Here is an 18,500-nt window from a genome sequence, read left to right on the forward strand (position 1 = left end):
GGCAGACACATCCACAGCCTTCCCCTCATCCACCAGGAGGGTCACCTGGTCAGAAAAGGAGATCAGATTGGTCAGACAGGACCTGCCCTTCCTAAACCCGTGCTGGCTGTGAAGTTGTTACTCCTAAAATAAGTTGTATTATGACGCATCATGGAAAATAGCTCTTTGTTGGAAAGTGATAGACAAAATGACCCAACATGTCCTTCTTGTATTTATTTTCTGTGGTGAGGCTTCAAGAAATGTCCAGGACTGCTCTGCTGCATTAGGGCATGTTCCACAGAAGGAACAGCTTTCTACCATTTCTGAGTTTTTTTACTGGAAAATGGTTGGTCTGGTGGTATTTTGAATGTCCCCTTAGTCAGATCTAAATCTTCACAAGTTCTTTTGCTAAACTTTAAAATATTTCCCTTGGGAGAGGAAGTGGAAACAGATGAAATTATTAACCCACAGGGAACCATCAGATCCTCTTCAGAGGCAGAGTTTAACACAGGTTCTGGAATAGGGAACAGAAGGAAAAAATAGTGTCCCTTTGAGAGGGATAAATTTTTCATAATTTTCTTTCTGCAGTTTATTATGAGAAAAGAGACGCATTTCTCAGCATAAAAAATAGAATCAAATCTACAAAAATAATATGGCTTATTTTGAACATAGAAATACCTGCCTTGTGGGACCCAAGCTCATTACTGGAAAAGCCTATTCTTGCAGGACAAACTTCAAAGGAGATGAGTTGCACTCCTTTGAAGTAATGATTCACTGAATGAAGTCAGTACAGTCAAAAGACAAATATCATTATTAAAATAGAGTGTTTACCAAGTAATATTTTATTCCAGAATATTTGGGGAAAAAAATAATTCCAAGACCCTAATTTTGGGTCTTTTTGTATAAATGGCATCAGGATAACTCTGTTTTGAGCTCTAGTTCTGCAGATTTTGTTTAAAACTATCGTGGGGCTAGAGAGCAAGTTTTCTTGAGTAAGACCTTTTTCTTTAATTACTTGTATTTTAGAATACTAACACTAATTCCAGAAGTGTTTGGAAAACCTGGCTGAGAAAATATATGGTAAAAAAAAATACCCATAAAAAATTAGTCGTATCAAAATGTCCTTGCAAAAGAATGGGACTTTTCGCAGCTGGATCTTTCCTGCCTCTGTAGAAACCTATGCATTGTAGGTGCATAAATAAAAGCAAGTATGAGAATATTCCAATAGGCTGGTTTCCCTCATCAGCCTCACCAGATACATGACGCTCCATAGATATTTCTTTTTTATCTTCCTCTCTCTGTAAATTATAGGATATAAAGACTAGTTAGCCGGTATTTTACACTTATAGTTTACAGACTGAAGTTGGAAAGAACTTAAGGGAGAGTCAAGCGATAGGAAATGTTTAGCTGGTTAGAGAGCAGAGAAAGGCTCCACGCCTACCTTTCACAGAGGAAAAGCAAATGCCTACCAAGGTCCTGTGTAAACTGCTTATGGCATCGGGGGACTGCGGGTGCACAGGAGAGGAGTCAGGTTAGGTGCATGTTGTTAAGGGAAAGGTTTAGAGAACTTATGGTTAACCAGAGGTCACTAGAAAGGTATTTCCTGTGCAATGTATGGATTAATGATGAGTTTCCCTAACATGGTTCCGTTTTAAATGGATTTCCTCTCCATTTTCCAGCCACTCATTTCTCTTGCCTCATTTTAAAGAATTTCTTCCCCACACTTTTCTCTCTTTACAGCTTCTGCATTCCTTCATTTTGTGGCATTAGTTCTCATGCAAAGAAAATGGATTTCCCCCCTTATTTTACATTAATAGTTCTTTTTCCTGTAGCAGACAATGTTTTTCATCTCCTTTCTTCTAACAGGAGCTGTAATTTCTAGACTCTTCATTTTCCCTTTGTGTGGGAAAGGTGTGCCTCTTTTGGCCACCTGCCATCATTCGGTCACTTTTTCTGCACCACTTTTTCTGCTGCTGTCCCTCACTGTTACATCTCTTACCTTTATGCCCTTGCTGTGCAAGGGACCTTCAGCACAGTATTTAGGCATGTATTTTAGCTGCTCAAGCCCTACAAATGCTGACTGTGACAGTCCAGATACGGTGGATTAGGAGGATGGCTCAATTCACCAATATTTCAAACTGATTTCTTAATACTGGCACAGTGAACCAATGTTAATTAACCATTAGCACTCACTGTCCTGTGTCCTCCCTTAAAAACGTGCATATGGAAGAAGTGTCAAGACAATTAAAAAAGACTTTAAAGCACTGGGTCGGTCAGTTCATGGGACAGGAACACAGGTGATATTTACCTCAGTTCCTGTACTATCTGGGATGGATGAGGAGTTAAATAAAGAGAGGAGTAGAAAAGCCCAACTCATCAACAGATGGCTAAAGGACTGGTGCCACCATCAGAATTTTGGTTTTTTTGACCATGGGGCAAACTCCATTGTACCCAGTCTCCGAAAATCAGATGGGATTCATCTTTCTAGGAAGAGCAAGAGGACTGTAGCGCATAAGTTGGCAAGGCTGATCAGGAGGGCTTTAAACTAGGTTTGAAGGGGGAAGGGATTGAAACCAGGCTCTCCAGTGATCAGCCGAAGGACAGAAAACCTGAGTTAAGAACGAAATCAGCAGCCCACCTGAAGTGCATGTACACCAATGCACACAGCATGGGCAACAAACAAGAGGAGCTGGAAGCCATCGTGCAGCAGGAAAGCTCTGATGTAGTTGCCATCACAGAAACATGGTGGGATGACTCGCATGACTGGAATGCCACCATGGATGGCTACAAGCTCTTCAGAAGGGACAGGCAAGGTAGGAGAGGTGGAGGAGTGGCTCTGTATGTTAGAGAGTCTCTTGACTCTTTAGAACTTGAAGTCAGTAACGATAAGGTTGAGTGCCTGTGGATCAGAATCAGGGGGAAGGCCAACAAGGCTGACATCCTGGTGGGAGTCTGTTACAGACCACCCAACCAGGATGATGAGGATGATGAATTTTTCTACAGCTGGCAGATGTCTCAAAATCGCCAGCCCTTGTTCTTGTGGGTGACTTTAACCTGCCGGATGTCTGCTGGGAACTCCACATGGCAGAGAAGAGGCAGTCTAGGAGATTCCTAGAGTGTATAGAAGACAATTTCCTGCTCCAGCTGGTAAATGAGCCTACCAGGGATGGGGCCCTGCTAGACCTACTGTTCACAAACAGAGAGGGGCTGGTGGGAGATGTGGTGGTCGGAGGCCGTCTGGGACACAGTGACCATGAAATAATAGAATTCTCAATACTCAGGGATGCAAGAAGGGTCATCAATAAAACCTCTACATTGGACTTCCAGAGGGCAGATTTCAACCTGTTCAAGAGACTGGTTCAAAGGGTACCGTGGGAAACAGCCCTTGAAAACAAAGGAGTCCAGGAGGGATGGACATACCTCAAGAAGGAAGTCTTAAATGCACAAGAGCAGGCTGTCCCAGTCTGCCGAAAGGCAAGCCGGCAGGGAAGACAGCCAGCCTGGCTGAACAGGGAGATCTTGAGGGAAATTAGGATGAAAAAGAGAGCCTACTGATTATGGAAAAAAGGACTGGCTACTCAGGAAGAGTTCAGGAATTTAGCTAAGTCATGTAGAAAGACAATCAGAGAGACAAAGGCAAGATTTGAACTCAATCTTGCCACTTCTGTTAAGGAAAATAAAAAATCTTTCTATAGATATATCAGTAGCAAAAAGATGGACAAGGAAAACCTCCATTCTTTAGTGGACATGGGGGGGAACATAGTTGTTAAAGATGAGGAAAAGGCTAAGGTATTTAACACCTTCTTTACCTCAGTCTTCAACAGTAGGACAGGTCTCTCTGAGGACAGCTGGCTTCTGGAGCGTGTAGATAGGAATATGAAGCTGAATAGTCCCCCTGTAATCAAGGAGGAAACGATAAGCGACCTGCTGAGCCACTTGGATCCTCACAAGTCTATGGGACCAGATGGGATCCACCCAAGGGTGATGAGGGAGCTGGCGGAAGAGCTCGCCAAGCCACTCTCCATCATCTACCAACAGTCCTGGCTCACTGGGCAGGTCCCAGATGATTGGAAGTTGGCAAATGTCACACCAATCCACAAAAAGGGCCAGAAGGAGGACCCAGGGAACTACAGGCCTGTCAGTCTGACCTCAGTGCCTGGCAAGGTTATGGAGCAGATCATCCTGGGTGCAATCACACAGCAGCTTCAGGATGGGCAAGGGATCAGACCCAGCCAGCGCAGGTTTAGGAAGGGCAGGTCCTGTCTGACCAACCTGATCTCCTTCTACGATCAGGTGACCCGCCTGGTGGATGAGGGGAAGGCTGTGGATGTGGTCTACCTGGACTTCAGCAAAGCCTTTGACACTGTCTCCCATAATATACTCCTGAAAAAACTGGCAGCCCACGGCTTGGACAGGGGCACTCTGTGCTGGGTTAGGAACTGGCTGGAGGGCCAGGCCCAGAGAGTGCTGGTGAACGGGGCTGCATCCAGCTGGAGGCCGGTCACCAGTGGTGTCCCCAGGGATCAGTGTTGGGCCCAGTTCTGTTTAATATCTTTATCAATGATTTAGATGAGGGGATTGAGTCCATCATTAGCAAATTTGCAGACAACACCAAGTTGGGAGGGAGTGTCGACCTGCTGGAAGGCAGGAGGGCTCTGCAGAGGGACCTGGATAGGCTGGAGAGTTGGGCTGGTTCCAATGGGATGAGGTTCAACAAGGCCAAGTGCCGGGTCCTGCACTTTGGCCACCACAACCCACTGCATCGCTACAGGCTGGGCACAGAGTGGCTGGAGAGCAGCCAGGCAGAAAGGGACCTGGGAGTGCTGATTGACAGGAGGCTGAACATGAGCCAGCAGTGTGCCCAGGTGGCCAAGAAGGCCAATGGCATTCTGGCCTGTATCAGGAACAGTGTGGCCAGCAGGAGCAGGGAAGTGATTCTGCCCCTGTACTCAGCGCTGGTGAGGCCACACCGGGAGTGCTGTGTCCAGTTCTGGGCCCCTCAGTTCAGGAAAGATGTTGAGGTGCTGGAGCAGGTGCAGAGAAGGGCAACGAGGCTGGTGAAGGGACTGCAGCACAAGTCCTATGAGGAGAGGCTGAGGGAGCTGGGGTTGTTTAGCCTTGAGAAGAGGAGGCTCAGGGGAGACCTCCTCACTCTCTACAACTACCTGAGAGGAGGTTGTAGGCAGGTGGGGGTTGGTCTCTTCTCCCAGGCAACTAGCAGTAGGACCAGAGGGCATGGCCTTAAGCTGTGCCAGGGGAGGTTTAGGTTAGACATTAGAAAGAAATTCTTTACAGAGAGGGTAATCAGCCATTGGAATGGGCTGCCCAGGGAAGTGGTGGATTCTCCATCCCTGGAGGTTTTTAAGATGAGGCTGGATGTGGCACTTAGTGCCATGGTCTAGCAACTGTGGTGGTAGTGGATCAAGGGTTGGACTTGATGATCTCAGAGGTCCTTTCTAACCCGTCGGATTCTATGATTCTCTATATATGTGTGTGTGTGTGTGTGTGTGTGTGTGTGTGCAGAATTAATTAACTTATAAAAATACAGCTTTGGTCTGGTCTGTTCTTTCACTGAGCCAGTGTGCTCTGAATTCATGCCTTTCCTCTATTCAGAGTGACTCTATTTCCTTGCACATTTCTCATTAAATCCTTGTCTTACAGCATAAATTACTATATTATTCTTGAGCCAAATAACCTAAAACAATTTTACAAGGGATAAATTGTGCAGTTTTTGACAATAAGGGGTGTGCTAGCTTTTATGCCAAGCAACTTTTGGATGTAGATTCAATTTTCATGTCAGCCGAAACCTGGATCTGGTCCTCAAAGTTTAGAGAATCCCAAACTGATCAACACTAAGTATCTATGTATTTGGGCATTGCATACACTGCTGGGGAAATGGGCTTGACAGGAGAAAACATGCATCAAAAAAGAAGTGAGATTATGGTGATACAGCATGTGATAGATCTCAAGTATTTTTCTTCCGTGTGGAAGAACAACCTCTTGAATAAAATGCACATAAGTGTTTTGCATTTCTTTTCTGGTTCCCCAAAAAGTCCATGCAAATGCAGCTTGGATTCATTCCAGATTCTGCAACTGTGAACATTACTTGAATTTCTCTTAGGACTAAACTGACTTTTGATGTCTCTGTAGCAAGCTTTTTGATCAGAATACAGACGAGTTTCCCTCACTGATCACCCTCACTATAATGTCATTGTCTAATATGCTTAAGCATGTCTGCTCTCTCATGTATATTTGCACAGCTTTCTTTAAAGCTAGTACTTTGAAAGTCCTATTCCTCCACGATGTTCCAACATTTAAGTATGAAATGTCTGGTGTTGCCTTTTCAAGCAATGTACCTGCTGCCTGCTCTTACCACCAGTTTTGACTTTGTGTATGGGGAACTAACTGGCAGCCCAGTAAGAAAAGTGAGCTATTGCTTTACTCCTATGGCTTTTATTTTGCTTTCAACAGTTACACAGATCAGTTCTGTTGATGGTTTCTTTTTCTTCTGTTGCTCTGCAAATCCAGTCTGTCCTATCCATCATGTTAATAGAGCAAAGGTAACAACCAAAATAAATATTTCCCTGTCTTTTCTTTCAGATAAAATTGAAGATGAATTAGAAATGACTACAGTGTGCCATAGACCCGAGGGACTCGAACAGCTTGAAGCACAAACCAATTTCACGAAAAGAGAACTTCAAGTGCTTTATAGAGGATTTAAAAATGTAAGAACACTACTGCAATGAACAGAGTCTAGTATGTATGTCCCCGCTAGCCCCAACTGCTCAGATATATTTTGTATTATTCCATGCTAAACGTTAGTAGTTTTGTATTAGAACTCTCCAACACAACAAAATGAGCACAATCTGCCTCTCAATCTAATATTTATGACACTGTAATCTGCCTAAAACTGGGTTTGGATGAATATTCAGCACATAATAGTCTCATTAAACTTGTTCCCCAAATGTCCACAAGCACTCTACAATTTCCTCAGCTGCGCCAGTACTTTAAGACAACCTGAAAATATTTTTATGCTTACTTATTCAAATATAAGCAGTACTGTTTCCTTTAGCTGCCCAGCATGGGGATTTTATCTTTTATCTAGCAGGAGAATCTTGTTCTTGTAATAGGATGTTAGTAGAGTACTTTAAGGTCCTGAATAAGTAGGGTATAAGGATGGAATGGCAGGCCAAAGAGAAATCAAAAGTTAAATGTGTATTAAGACTGAGGAGACAAGGAGAGGTTGCAGATTTTGGTGAAAACAGGCAGCAGGCCAGCTGGCATGACTGTGTGCACAAACAGCTCGGTGCCCCTGTCTGTGAGCCACCGTTACAGCCACACTCTCCCTGGGAGCAGGGAATCTGCAGCTCATGAGCCTTGGCTTCTGGGTCATCTGCTGCTGCCTCTCAGGGCCTCATCACAATAAGCAGAAATGGATGGGGAATGCTGAGGCTACATGGAGCAGATGTTTTATGGACCTTGAAGAATGAGTACTCATTATATGTTTGCCTGAGGGTCTGGATTTAGTCACCCAGGTGGTTTGTGTCAGCTGATGTTTTAATGATGATTAACAGGTCAGAATTGAGCTAGCTCAATGAACACAGAGTGTTTTTTAAGTTGTCTTGAAGGACAGCTCCAGCATTTCAGTGACCATCACAGTGAAATGCTGAAATGTCTTAAAAAATCAACTCTACTGGGTAAAAACCTGTCAAAAGAAAGCTGAGCTACATTAAATACAGGCAGCTGTGAGGGAAAGCTGCTGGACTTTTAGAAGGACCTTTCTTTTTGACAGATTCTTGAAATTTGCTTGAATTACAGTGTTGAATTGTACAGTGTATATTTGGCTTTTCGAGGAGTTTGGTGGTTTCATCCTTTATTTCCACTGCTCACCTAAGCAGGCCAAGGTGCAGCTCAGCTTTCTGTATGTTTGTTTGGTGTATGTTCCGTATTTGTGCAACCTTTGCTGCATGTAGGAGGTCATTTCACGCATGAAGTTTTCTAACTGAAAACTGATACTCTGAAACCTCTTCATGCTTTCAGCAGCCAGCAAGAAATCATATGGTTTTTGAGACAGAGCTTGACAAGTTAACATAGAGTGTGATATGACATGACTGCCTACAGTGGGATATTAAACTCAGTTTTGCTAAGATCTCTGCAATGCCTTCTGTATTGCTGTTAGCTGGGAATCCTGTGTAGGAGAGCTCTGCTCTTTGCTGAAAGGAGGAGCTGGCTGTGCCAGCAGCTGCGATGCAAACCAGAAAGGCAAACCTGCAGCACTCTCAGCAGACGTGACACTTATCCCTTGCCCTTCCCAATTTTGCTATCACTTTGCAGTACAGAGGCATTACCTCCCAGGGCAAGAATGACAGACATGTGACCTAAATCTAGGACCTTGTTGAAGGTCTTGGTATTAATTGGCAAGGTCTTGGTTTATATCTGGGTACTAGGAAAAAGCCGGCTGTTTTTCTCCAGCTGCTATACACACAATATGCACAAAGTTTCATATCTAAGGTTTAAATTGAAGTGGAAATGCAGCTTTAACATTTGTAGCCTGTAAATCATGGATTCAGTGGGATGAGTAATTTTGCACAGGAGACAGACTGGCTCAGCTGTTACTGTACAATGTGCTTTTGTACCAAACGGTCTGCTCTTTGGGATGATGTTACAGTGCCATCTGGAGATTCAAAATCCTTGTGGGAATACAGTAATTTTCCTCTCTCCGGCTTGTACTTACTGCTTGTTCTCAGTGATTGCACAGGTCCTGTTTAGTCATAAGGCAACACCTGGATAATCACAGAGCCATTAGAGGCACTTGTATTGGACACAGAGGGACCGAGGTCCTGCTCAGCCTGGCTGCAGAGGATTTGGTGTGCAGGGACAGGGATGGTGTTCCACCAAAGGCAGCTCAGCACAGCCTAGGGTGGCCACTGGACTAGAGCCCTGGCTGACCAGGGTCCTAAATCTCAGTACTTTTATTCCTGTTCTTTCTTTGTCTCCAAAATCTGTTCCCCCACTCCCTTCAAACTTTCTCAGTCTTTTTCTAGTGTGTCACTGGTCCAGTCTGGTGCTTGTGTGCCAGACTGATGGAGGCTTCCGCGAAATTTGGCTCCTTTGCCACTCCAGAGAAGCAAAGCACGCTAACCTGTGTCCTTGGTGCCTGGCCAAATGTCCCCTCTCTCCTTGCCTTTAGCTTGCTCTTCCAGCTGTGAAAGGGTGCCACCCTCCAACATCTCTTGGTTCCAGGACCAATATTACACGCTTTTCTTAGCAGTTGCCTCTGCGCCCAGAACATGCTCTGCATTATGTGAATAGTCTCTTTTGCACCACGGAGTTGGCTGCTGTCTGACTGGAGCCAGATTAACATGAGATGTTTGGTCTGATTTCTTTGGCTGGGGTTCTGCAAAAGCAAGGTAACAGGCAGCAAAACCAGCAGAGCCTCTGGTGGGTCTTGCCTTTGTACAATTTAACAAAACAAAATGCAATATCTCCTGTCTACAAATATGTCAGGAGAAAGAATTGTTTGAGCTAAACAGCAGTTTAGCTCAGGAACAAAATGGCCATGAATTAGAAGTTTCTACCCCCAGAGTAGTAAAGTTTGGGGAACAGTTATGGAATTGCAGGGAGGAGAGTGAGAAACTATTTTTATGATTAAAATTGATAAACTGATGACGAATGAAGTGACCAAGAATAATACAGAGGTTTGAGCTTGGTAATTCAGTACCTCCCATTTAGATCATGTTTCTAATGGCTTGTATTCTTTGGAATTGAGTACATGAATTTAAAAAGCCTGGTGTTTCTATGGGACTTTTTGCTCAGTTTAGGGGGAGCTGTGCTGTTAGGGGAAATGCTTGTTAGCTGCAAGGGATAATTTTCTAATACTAAAGCAGGAAACAGGCAACCCAAATAACTGAGGGGCTGCTGGAGACATCCTTACCTTGCTTTAGTGTATTTTAGCAAACCTGTAATGAAGTGTAGTATGACATGTAATTGTCTGTAACAAAGTAGGTTTTTGAAAACTAAAGCGAGCAGTATGAGCAGGGAAGAAATGTTCTGATACTTTAATAATCCCTGAAACATCTCCAAACTAGGAGAACATAGAGCAACAAAATATGTGGGATGTGCAAATGCTTAGAGATGCAAATCTGGATTGTGGATTTGTCTATGGTCAGCTAACTTACAACCTCTAGTTTAGCAAAATGTGACCCCTGAGTTCTCGTCCACATGTTCTGGCCAAGCGACCAGAGAAGGGTCTGACAGGCCGGTTATGCTTTGGTCCCCTCTGGTCCCTGCATCTCTGCAGTGCACACTCTGAAAGCAACTGAGGAAGTTAATTTCTGATTCCAGCAGAAGAAAGAACAGCAAGTGCAACTTCTGGGGTTTTTTTCCTTTTGGTTTTGTTGATTGGTTTGTTTGGGTTTTATGTGGATTCAGCTCCTTTGCTGTTTAGTGGTTTAGAAGAAGCATGAGAGAGTAGGTTCAGATGCATAGCTCATGCTGCCAGAGATTGATAGTCAGTTCTCTGAAAATGAGCAGTTGGTTCTGTGCTTGACAATAGTACAAAAATATGTTCACTGTTTGACATTTTTAAAGAATTTGTAGGTTAAAGAAATGACAGGTGTTAACCTAAAACCCTGCTATCAAAGGAAGGCCTTACAAATACTAAGCTTTTTCTTACTGACAAGAATTTTTTATTGAATGAGTGATCCTTTATTAACTTCAGTGGAATTTAAACTGACACTAAGTTTACCTGCTTCGTTTCACAAGAGAGATTTCTTTTGAGTCAGCAGAATTAAGTAGTACTGTAGCACTAATGAGGCCTCTTGAGCATTATTTGGCTCTTATAAAACAAAAATTGTGATCAATTAAGTGCAAATGAATTGGTACTAGCATATGTGTCTGCAAGCAATCCAGTTACAGAGAGCTAAATGGGCTGATCAATGTCAGCGCTGCCTTTCCCCAGCACTCCTGAAGCTTTGATGCAAACTTTCATTTGGCTTCCAGATGGGGCATCAGAAGCAATAAGGATCACATGGAAATTCAGAAAATTAAGCTGGCACAATGGCTAAAACTGCCAGAGTAGCCCTTGCCCCAGCGAGGACAGCACAGGCAGCAGCACCGTGCCCGTGGCAGCTCCCTCTGCTTGCCCAGGGCTGCTGGGCTGGGCTGGGGCCCTCGGGGGGCAGGGGGAAGGCACCCAAGGGACTCTGCAGCTATGGGAAGCGTGGAGAAAATAATGATCAGTCCCTCATTTACAAACTCACTTTAAGATTGTGAAGTTTTGGTTCTTAGTGAATATAATAGTTATATTATCAAGAGAAGAGAAAGAAATGTATCTTGGTGTGTCAGGGCAGTAGGACTGTGCTGGAAAGGATGGGTAAGTGCTGTGCTGGGCTTGGTTTTAAAAAGAATGACAATTTGGTGAAATACTTTGCAAGTGCCCTGTGTGGCCTTGGAGCAACAGCACTTCAGTGACCAAGGAGAACATTTCTACCCAAGAATGGCTGTGAATAATGTACTTGGTCTGCTCTATGATTAAAAGATAACATAAATAAATATCAGATTATTTGTTTAGTGTACATCAAATTATAAGCTTCAAAAAATTGAACATTTATAAAACATTTAGGAGAATCTCTTATGGTAGTTGTTAGCTTCTATTGAATTACTCTTCCTTTTATGATTTCTACTTTATTAGAAGTGGCACAAACAGATGAAAAAGTAACCACTTGACAAGGAAACCAGGCAATGGATGTTTTATGAGGAGTTTTGGAATGGTTTGAGGATACTCATCTAATCTTGCTATACAGAATTAAAAAGTCTTGTTAGTTTTGTCAGTAGATGAAAAGACATGGTCTGATCCTGCAGCCAGTGGCTTTAGGTAGTCCAATTAGTCTTTTTACCCCTGGTGTGGAACAAGCTTTGAACACTGATCCTGGAGAAGGGGTGGCCCTGCGGAGGTCAAGACCACAGTGTCAGATTTGGCTTTTAATCGGGACACTTAACTGGTAGAAGAGCAGTTGTCAGGATATGAAGACATAGACTAAAAGAGAATTTCAGGGACTTCCAAGCAACAAATTCTCTTTTATTTAGTTCAGATATCTCCCAAATCACTGATGATTTCCTACCTAAAGAGTGAGTGGAAGACAGCAAGACTTCTGCATTGGAGGAAGGAAGCCAGACCTAACCATCCTAATTTCAATAGCAAACAGCTTTGTGATTAAGGAACTGCCTCACTGTCACCCCTTGCTCTCCTTCCTTGACTTGCACAAGATTAAGTGATTTCCTGTTGGTTCTGTCCTTTTCCATTGTTAGTGAATACATATCAGCAGCAGGTGATGATGGCAGATCAGAGGCTCGGAAAAAATGCCTTTTTTCCTTTTATAGGCGCTTCATGGTGGAAGAATTTCTTGTCAAAGCCCTTATTGTTCTTAAAAGGTATCTAAACAACTCATCAATAACTAAGTCATAGAGTTGAATCTTCCTCCAGCTTCTTGTGTCACTAATTCAAAGGGATTTTCTTAGACTTCCGGAAGTTTACTCATCTGAAATTCCACAACCTGTGATGCTGCCAGAATAAGGCTGTCCCTTGGCTCTGCAAGGCGGGGCGTGGCAGGCAGGGAGTGTGTGCCCCGTGGAACCCCCTTTTCCCTTCCCAAAGCCTGCTTCATGGGGCTGGTCAGGAATTTCAGTGCTGAAAACTGTCACTTTTTTCCTAAAGGTTTGCCCTTGTTTAAAGCAGCCAAAAGTGAAATTAAATGCCTTGCATTGCAGTATCAGAGCTTAAAAATAAATAAGCCCACAGGTCACCAGCCTAGAAAATTTGCATGGGCACAGTCTGGCTCCTCAGAACTTTACAGAAGATTGAGCAGATAAACAGGTTAAAAACGGTCTAATCTTTTTGGCTGTTATTAATGCTTGTTTGTACGGACTTACTAGTGTACTGCAAACTGTTCACCTCCATGGAGCTGTTGTCAGGCATCCAGCCACAGTCTGCTGCTGAGGATTAATGAATTCATATCTGTGGAGGCATCAGGCAGGAAGGTGTTAGCTGGCATGAACATTATTTGTAATTATTAGATGAAAGCTTCATATAACAGAAGGCATGAGCTGCCTTTCTAGGTCATCCTATAAAACTGTGATGAAACACTGCTGAAAATGAAGTTAGAAATGTTAATAATGGTGAACCAAGTCTGTGAGATGCTTAAGATGAAATTGCAGTCTGAATTACTTCAATTTCTCCAGCTGCACAGCCTGAGCATGCAGAACTCTGTGAGAACAGCAGAGTGATTTGTTTAATTGCTCTCTTCGGGCCCATAGAGTTTTGCAGATGAACCTTTACAAGGCTGTATTTTTTCTTGATTTGTTTTTGGTTTTTGTTGTTGTTGTTTTGTGGTTTTGTTTGTTTGTTTGTTTTCATTTTTGTTTGTTTGTTTGTTTGGTTTTTTTTTTTTTGTTTTCCAACAGGAATGTCCTAGTGGGGTTGTTAATGAAGAAACATTCAAACAGATCTATGCACAGTTTTTTCCTCATGGAGGTAAGCAGAGTGCTTTGTGCCTGTCAGGGTTATTGAAGCATGCCTTAACATTCCTTACTGCCAGCTGGCTGTAGAACTGCTGCACATCATCTGTGCAAGGAGTGGGAACCGAGCTTAAGCTTTATGGGATTTTAGACAGAAACACAAACATCAAGGTGATAAGATTGTTAGGCCCTTTGAACAGTTATTTCACATGGACAAAACCCATTACAGATTGTCCCTAGTTTTCAGCTCTTTATTCCCCAGGTCCAAAGTAGAAACTGGGGATTGATGATTTTTTCTTTACTGACTTTCTGGCTGGCAGAAAGTGAAATTGCTTCCCCTCAGTGTGTCTTTGCTTCCCTGCTGTTGGACTGCTGGGCATGTAGTGTCTAGCACAGGAGGGTCTCAGACCTCATTTTGGCCTGAAAATTAATCAAACACTTTTTAAAATTCTTAAAGCATTTCTTAGTTGATATGTGAACTCCTGGCTACATGAAATGATCATTTTTTGTGTTTGTGTTACTAGGACAGCGTCATGTCATGTATGGGAATATTAAAGTATTGTATTAAATCAGTCAAATAATATATGTTATTGCCTTTTAAAAACATCAAGAATCTATGTGTTCTTCTAACTAGATATGTTCAGTAGGGATGCTGTTTTCAAACTGAAAGAAATGAGTCATCTTTTTTTTGGTAGAAATCTTTTTAGTAAAAATCTTTTTAGTAACAGATTAAGTGTTTGAGGCTTTTCAAATCTATTCCACCCTGTAGCAGCTGCAGAATACACTCCCTGGGGAATGATAACTGATGTTTCTGCAAGACTGTATGTGTGCATGTCCTTTACTTTAAGAAGGTATTAACAAGTGTTTTTTCAACTAAATGACAAGATAAACCACGTTATGCTTATGTGTTTTACAGTGCACAGGACCTCAAAGATGTACACCTATAAAAAGTTTGCATTAAATTTCAGTATAGACTTGATGATTTCCTGTTGTGATTGCTTTGTTTTGTTATAAAATGCAACCAGTACATTGATTGATTGATTGAAAAAATTTAAGTATTTATAATCTCAATGTATTTCTGGATGTGGGGTTTTTTCCAACTTGAGTTCCAGTAAGTCCAAGGAAAATCAGTTACCCAAACAACTCCTTTACTTGACCCAGCTCAGATATAAAAAACAGTCAGGCATAGAAACTTCATTTTTTCATGGATAGATAACTTTTCTCCATTCTACTGAAGTTGTCGAAGACTTGTCTTTCCTTTTTCTGTGTGTCCCGTTCCTTTGAAATGTGATTCTCCCTTAGTTAATGATGATGGAAGTACAACCATGCTTAATTGTAAATCAGTTCAACAGCAGATGGGATTTTGTATTTTGCACTGTTTTCTTTTGCTTGGTTTCCAAACTATTTGTATAATCTTAGTGTCATAAGTTGTGAGATTTTGGAATCTTCAGAGATTCTTTCACTTTTATGGCACTCTTTACAGATAAACCTGTACAACCTAAAGGTGGTAATGTAGCTCTGAATTATAACAACATTGTCACCCCAGGGTTGTGTACATTTTTTTGTGTACATAGGGCTCCTATCCTTAGCAGTTTTAATTTTTGCTAATCTGTCATCAAGTGATACTAGTGAACTAAGTATTTCTTAATGTACATCGTACCAAATTGAAATAAGACCTCTAGCTTAATATTTTTAGTTCATTGTTTAGTTTAGTTTAGTTTAATAGGAGCTTTTAGTAGGACTATCCCATAAGTAATGCTGTGGTTTTCTTCTGGAGCTATTTTATTTCAGAATCCTTCTCTTAAAAATGTAGTACATGATTTTTTTTCCCCTAAACTCTGGTGTATTCTATCCTTATGAATGACAGTAACTTAAGTATTTGATTTTTCTGCACACTATTACACTTTCCTGGATTTGAATAATGTCAGAGTAAGGAGATGCTGGGTCATTCCACCTGTGCACATAGCACAGGGCACCAGGCTTCACCTGAATACCCATACACTGAGTATGGAGATTCAGGTTTGACTGATGCTGTGTGCTAGAGACAAAGACTAGAAGAGACCAAAAGCGTGTGGCTGCTAGAGTAACAATGAAATAATCAAGGAACTTTAGTGTCAGTTGCTTCTATCTTGAAAAGCTGGGCTCTGGTAATACAGAGAGCAGTGCCTCCAGAGCAGAGAACAGGCCACTGAAGGTCTTTAAGTTGTACACCAGTTGGATTTTTTTTGTATACCATCACTGTTATTCCTAGTCAACAGCCATCATTCACACAGCTATAGAGACTTTTCTTCTTGATAGAAAAGGCTTTCTAAAACCAGCAGTTTAAGATTCAAAAGGATGAAAATGTGCTTCAGGTGAGATTGCTCTCAAGCAATCAAGTTACTGGAGCAAGAGCCTTCTGAAGATGAGCAGTCCCTGGGGGTCTCTGCCATGTCTCAAACAAAACAAAATGGTAGAGGAAGGATGCACATGTGCTGCCGACAGTCGTTGGTATTTTTGCTGTGTTTCCCACCAGAGCTAATACTCCATTTGACCCAGAGACATTCTGGGATGGTTGGGTTTTTTCTGCTCGTTCTTTCAGGTAAAGCCTCATAATCCAAATAGTTTCTACTGTAACAAAAGCTTTTGCATTTCAAGGCTGTTTTAAGGGATGCTGTCAGGATTTTGCAAGCCCATGTTATCATTTACTGGTTCACAGAATGCCTGGCAATGCTACAAGGTTGGTTTTTATAAAGAAGGAAAATAAGATCGTAACCGTTGTTTAGAGCCATTAGTGTATAAAGAGCTGCTGTACCAGTTCATGTTTCTGTGTTTTCAGATGCCAGCATGTATGCACATTACCTCTTCAATGCATTTGACACTGCACAAAATGGCTCAGTGAAGTTCGAGGTAATTGGTTTGCATCTTCCTTCTACTCCATTTTCTCAGTTTTGTGTTTTTAAGCTTTTCTGTCCATTCTTCCTTGTAAAGTAGTAGGACTTGTTGGATTAAAGGTTAGAGGTTTCAGTCTAAAGTCAGTTGATGTTTTAAAATCTGGTTCAGTTTAGTTTATGCAGATGCTGTTATGTTTCCTCTCAGTCAAGAAACATCTCAGTCATAATAGTCAGGATCAGGAGAAAGCACAGAGGTTTATGTGGCAGAGGAGAGTGGTTGAGGACAGTCCCATATGAAGAGAGATGAGGAGTACAGATAACTTGCAAATTGTACCTTCTGCAGGCATCATGCATTAAGTAATTGAATAGTTGTATCTCTATGTTCCTGGAATATGGTGTTTCTAAGCTTATTTGATGTGTTGAATAAGCATCTCAGGTACTTGGTATCTAATGGAAACTAAATGCACCCTTTAAGTAAAAGGCCCGTGGCTACAATAGTTGTAGGAGTGCAGCAAAAGGATATGTTAAGTCATAGACTTCTGCTGGATGAACTTCATAGCTTTGAAGACATTTCACTGTCATTATAAAACTACAAATCATAGGCAGTCTTGCCTTTGCTGTCAAACGGCCAAGAACTCCAGTAATTTTCATATAAGATTGAGAAATGGGTTAATTCATTAAATGTAAAATGGGAATGTTTCCGTATGTATCTGTGTGTCTCTGTAGAAAGGACTGCAGTACGAGGTTTGTGTATGGCAGCTACTCAGTAGTTAAAGGTGTCCAGAAACCTAAACAGGCTGAGAACAGGGAAATGCTGATAAATAAAAACCTAAAAAAAAACCCCTAGAAAATGGTGAGCCTTCCTTCCTGGCAGACCATTTACTGGTTCTCAAACATAAGCATTTTGTCCCCTTTTTTATACTGTTGAACAAATTCAAATTCCTCTGAGCCTTGGCAAATAGGAGCAGGGGGTTTTAAGCAGTGATTCACCGCCTCATGCAGAGCTCATGGAGGTGACAAGGGAAGGACTAAAGTTATAATAACTATAGCTCAGTTAGCTTGAAGCTCTGCCTGTGCTAACAAACCCCTGTAGCAATGCTACTCACGGTGCCTGAGCCACTATGCAGGATAAATAATAAATCAAAGTTATTGGAAGCAATAACTTTACTGGAAACAAAAAAATGCAATTAAAATGCTGTGTCCCACACTGAATAATTAGTGACAGGAATCACATCTGGTCTAGTCTGACAGACTTTGCCAGAGAACAAAACCGAAGGCTTTTAGGATCTAAAAGGAGTTTAGGATCTCTTAAGGTGAACATAGAGAAAATGCTGGATTTTCTCCCTACTTTGCCAGCACCTAGATCTGGAGGTAAGACAGCATCAGCTTCTACTTCCACAGGCACAGTCCAGCTGTGTTTAGCCAGGTAGCGGCAATTTGAGTGAGGACTCCTTGCAGCAGGGAGGAGAATGGCCACTGGAGCATCTGGCAGTGCTCTTAAAAACCAAATATCTTAGCAGATGCTTCATCCATTGAGTTCAGTCAGAAAGGACACATTTTCAGAAAAGGAAGCCAGAAGAGATTGATAACCATATGCTCCATCCTTAAAAGATAAATCTTTTGACTGGCATCATATAAAGAGGACTTAGAAAAGGATGTTATGAAAATTCACACCTCTCTCTGCTTCAAACCAGGATTTTGTGATGGCATTGTCTATTCTTCTACGCGGAACTGTTCATGAAAAGCTAAGATGGACATTTAATCTGTATGACATAAATAAGGATGGCTGTATAAACAAGGAGGTAAGGCTGTTCCTGACAAATGTGGTTGATTTCAGAAGAGAAGAGAGAGCATGGTAACCTTGAATATGTTTCAAATACATCTTGGTCTACTCAAAACTGTCCTGGAGGGTTTGCAGTTACTGCCACTGGCCATGGAGCTGAGTGGCAATTTGTGCCAGCTGTGGAGAGGGACCAGGCTCCCAGTGCCAGCCGTGAGGGTCCCTGGGACAGGTTCAGGACAGAGCACCCCACTTGCTCCCAACAGCTGCTGTGTCTGAGCACAGGCCCTGGGCTGGAGGAGCAGAGGGAGCACTGTGGGAGCCTTGGAACAGCTGGGGCAAAGGCAGGGCAT

The 18,500-nt window shown here is 42.3% G+C and overlaps 1 protein-coding gene across 12 annotated transcripts in view; it reads left to right on the forward strand.

Annotated features, from left to right (window-relative positions):
• The window catches only part of KCNIP1 (potassium voltage-gated channel interacting protein 1), a 469,203-nt gene that overhangs the window by 443,100 nt on the left and 7,603 nt on the right, over window positions 1-18,500 (forward strand). For all 12 annotated transcript variants that reach the window (XM_027665221.1, XM_027665222.1, XM_027665228.1 and 9 more), the window contains 4 exons: window positions 6,580-6,704; window positions 13,441-13,510; window positions 16,313-16,383; window positions 18,062-18,169. In XM_027665221.1, the coding sequence (XP_027521022.1) occupies window positions 6,580-6,704; window positions 13,441-13,510; window positions 16,313-16,383; window positions 18,062-18,169 (374 nt within the window). The remainder of the gene's footprint in view (window positions 1-6,579; window positions 6,705-13,440; window positions 13,511-16,312; window positions 16,384-18,061; window positions 18,170-18,500) is intronic.

The sequence above is a fragment of the Corapipo altera genome, unplaced genomic scaffold (genome assembly GCF_003945725.1).
Source record: "Corapipo altera isolate COAL_440 unplaced genomic scaffold, ASM394572v1 111, whole genome shotgun sequence".
Classification (NCBI taxonomy): domain Eukaryota; kingdom Metazoa; phylum Chordata; class Aves; order Passeriformes; family Pipridae; genus Corapipo; species Corapipo altera.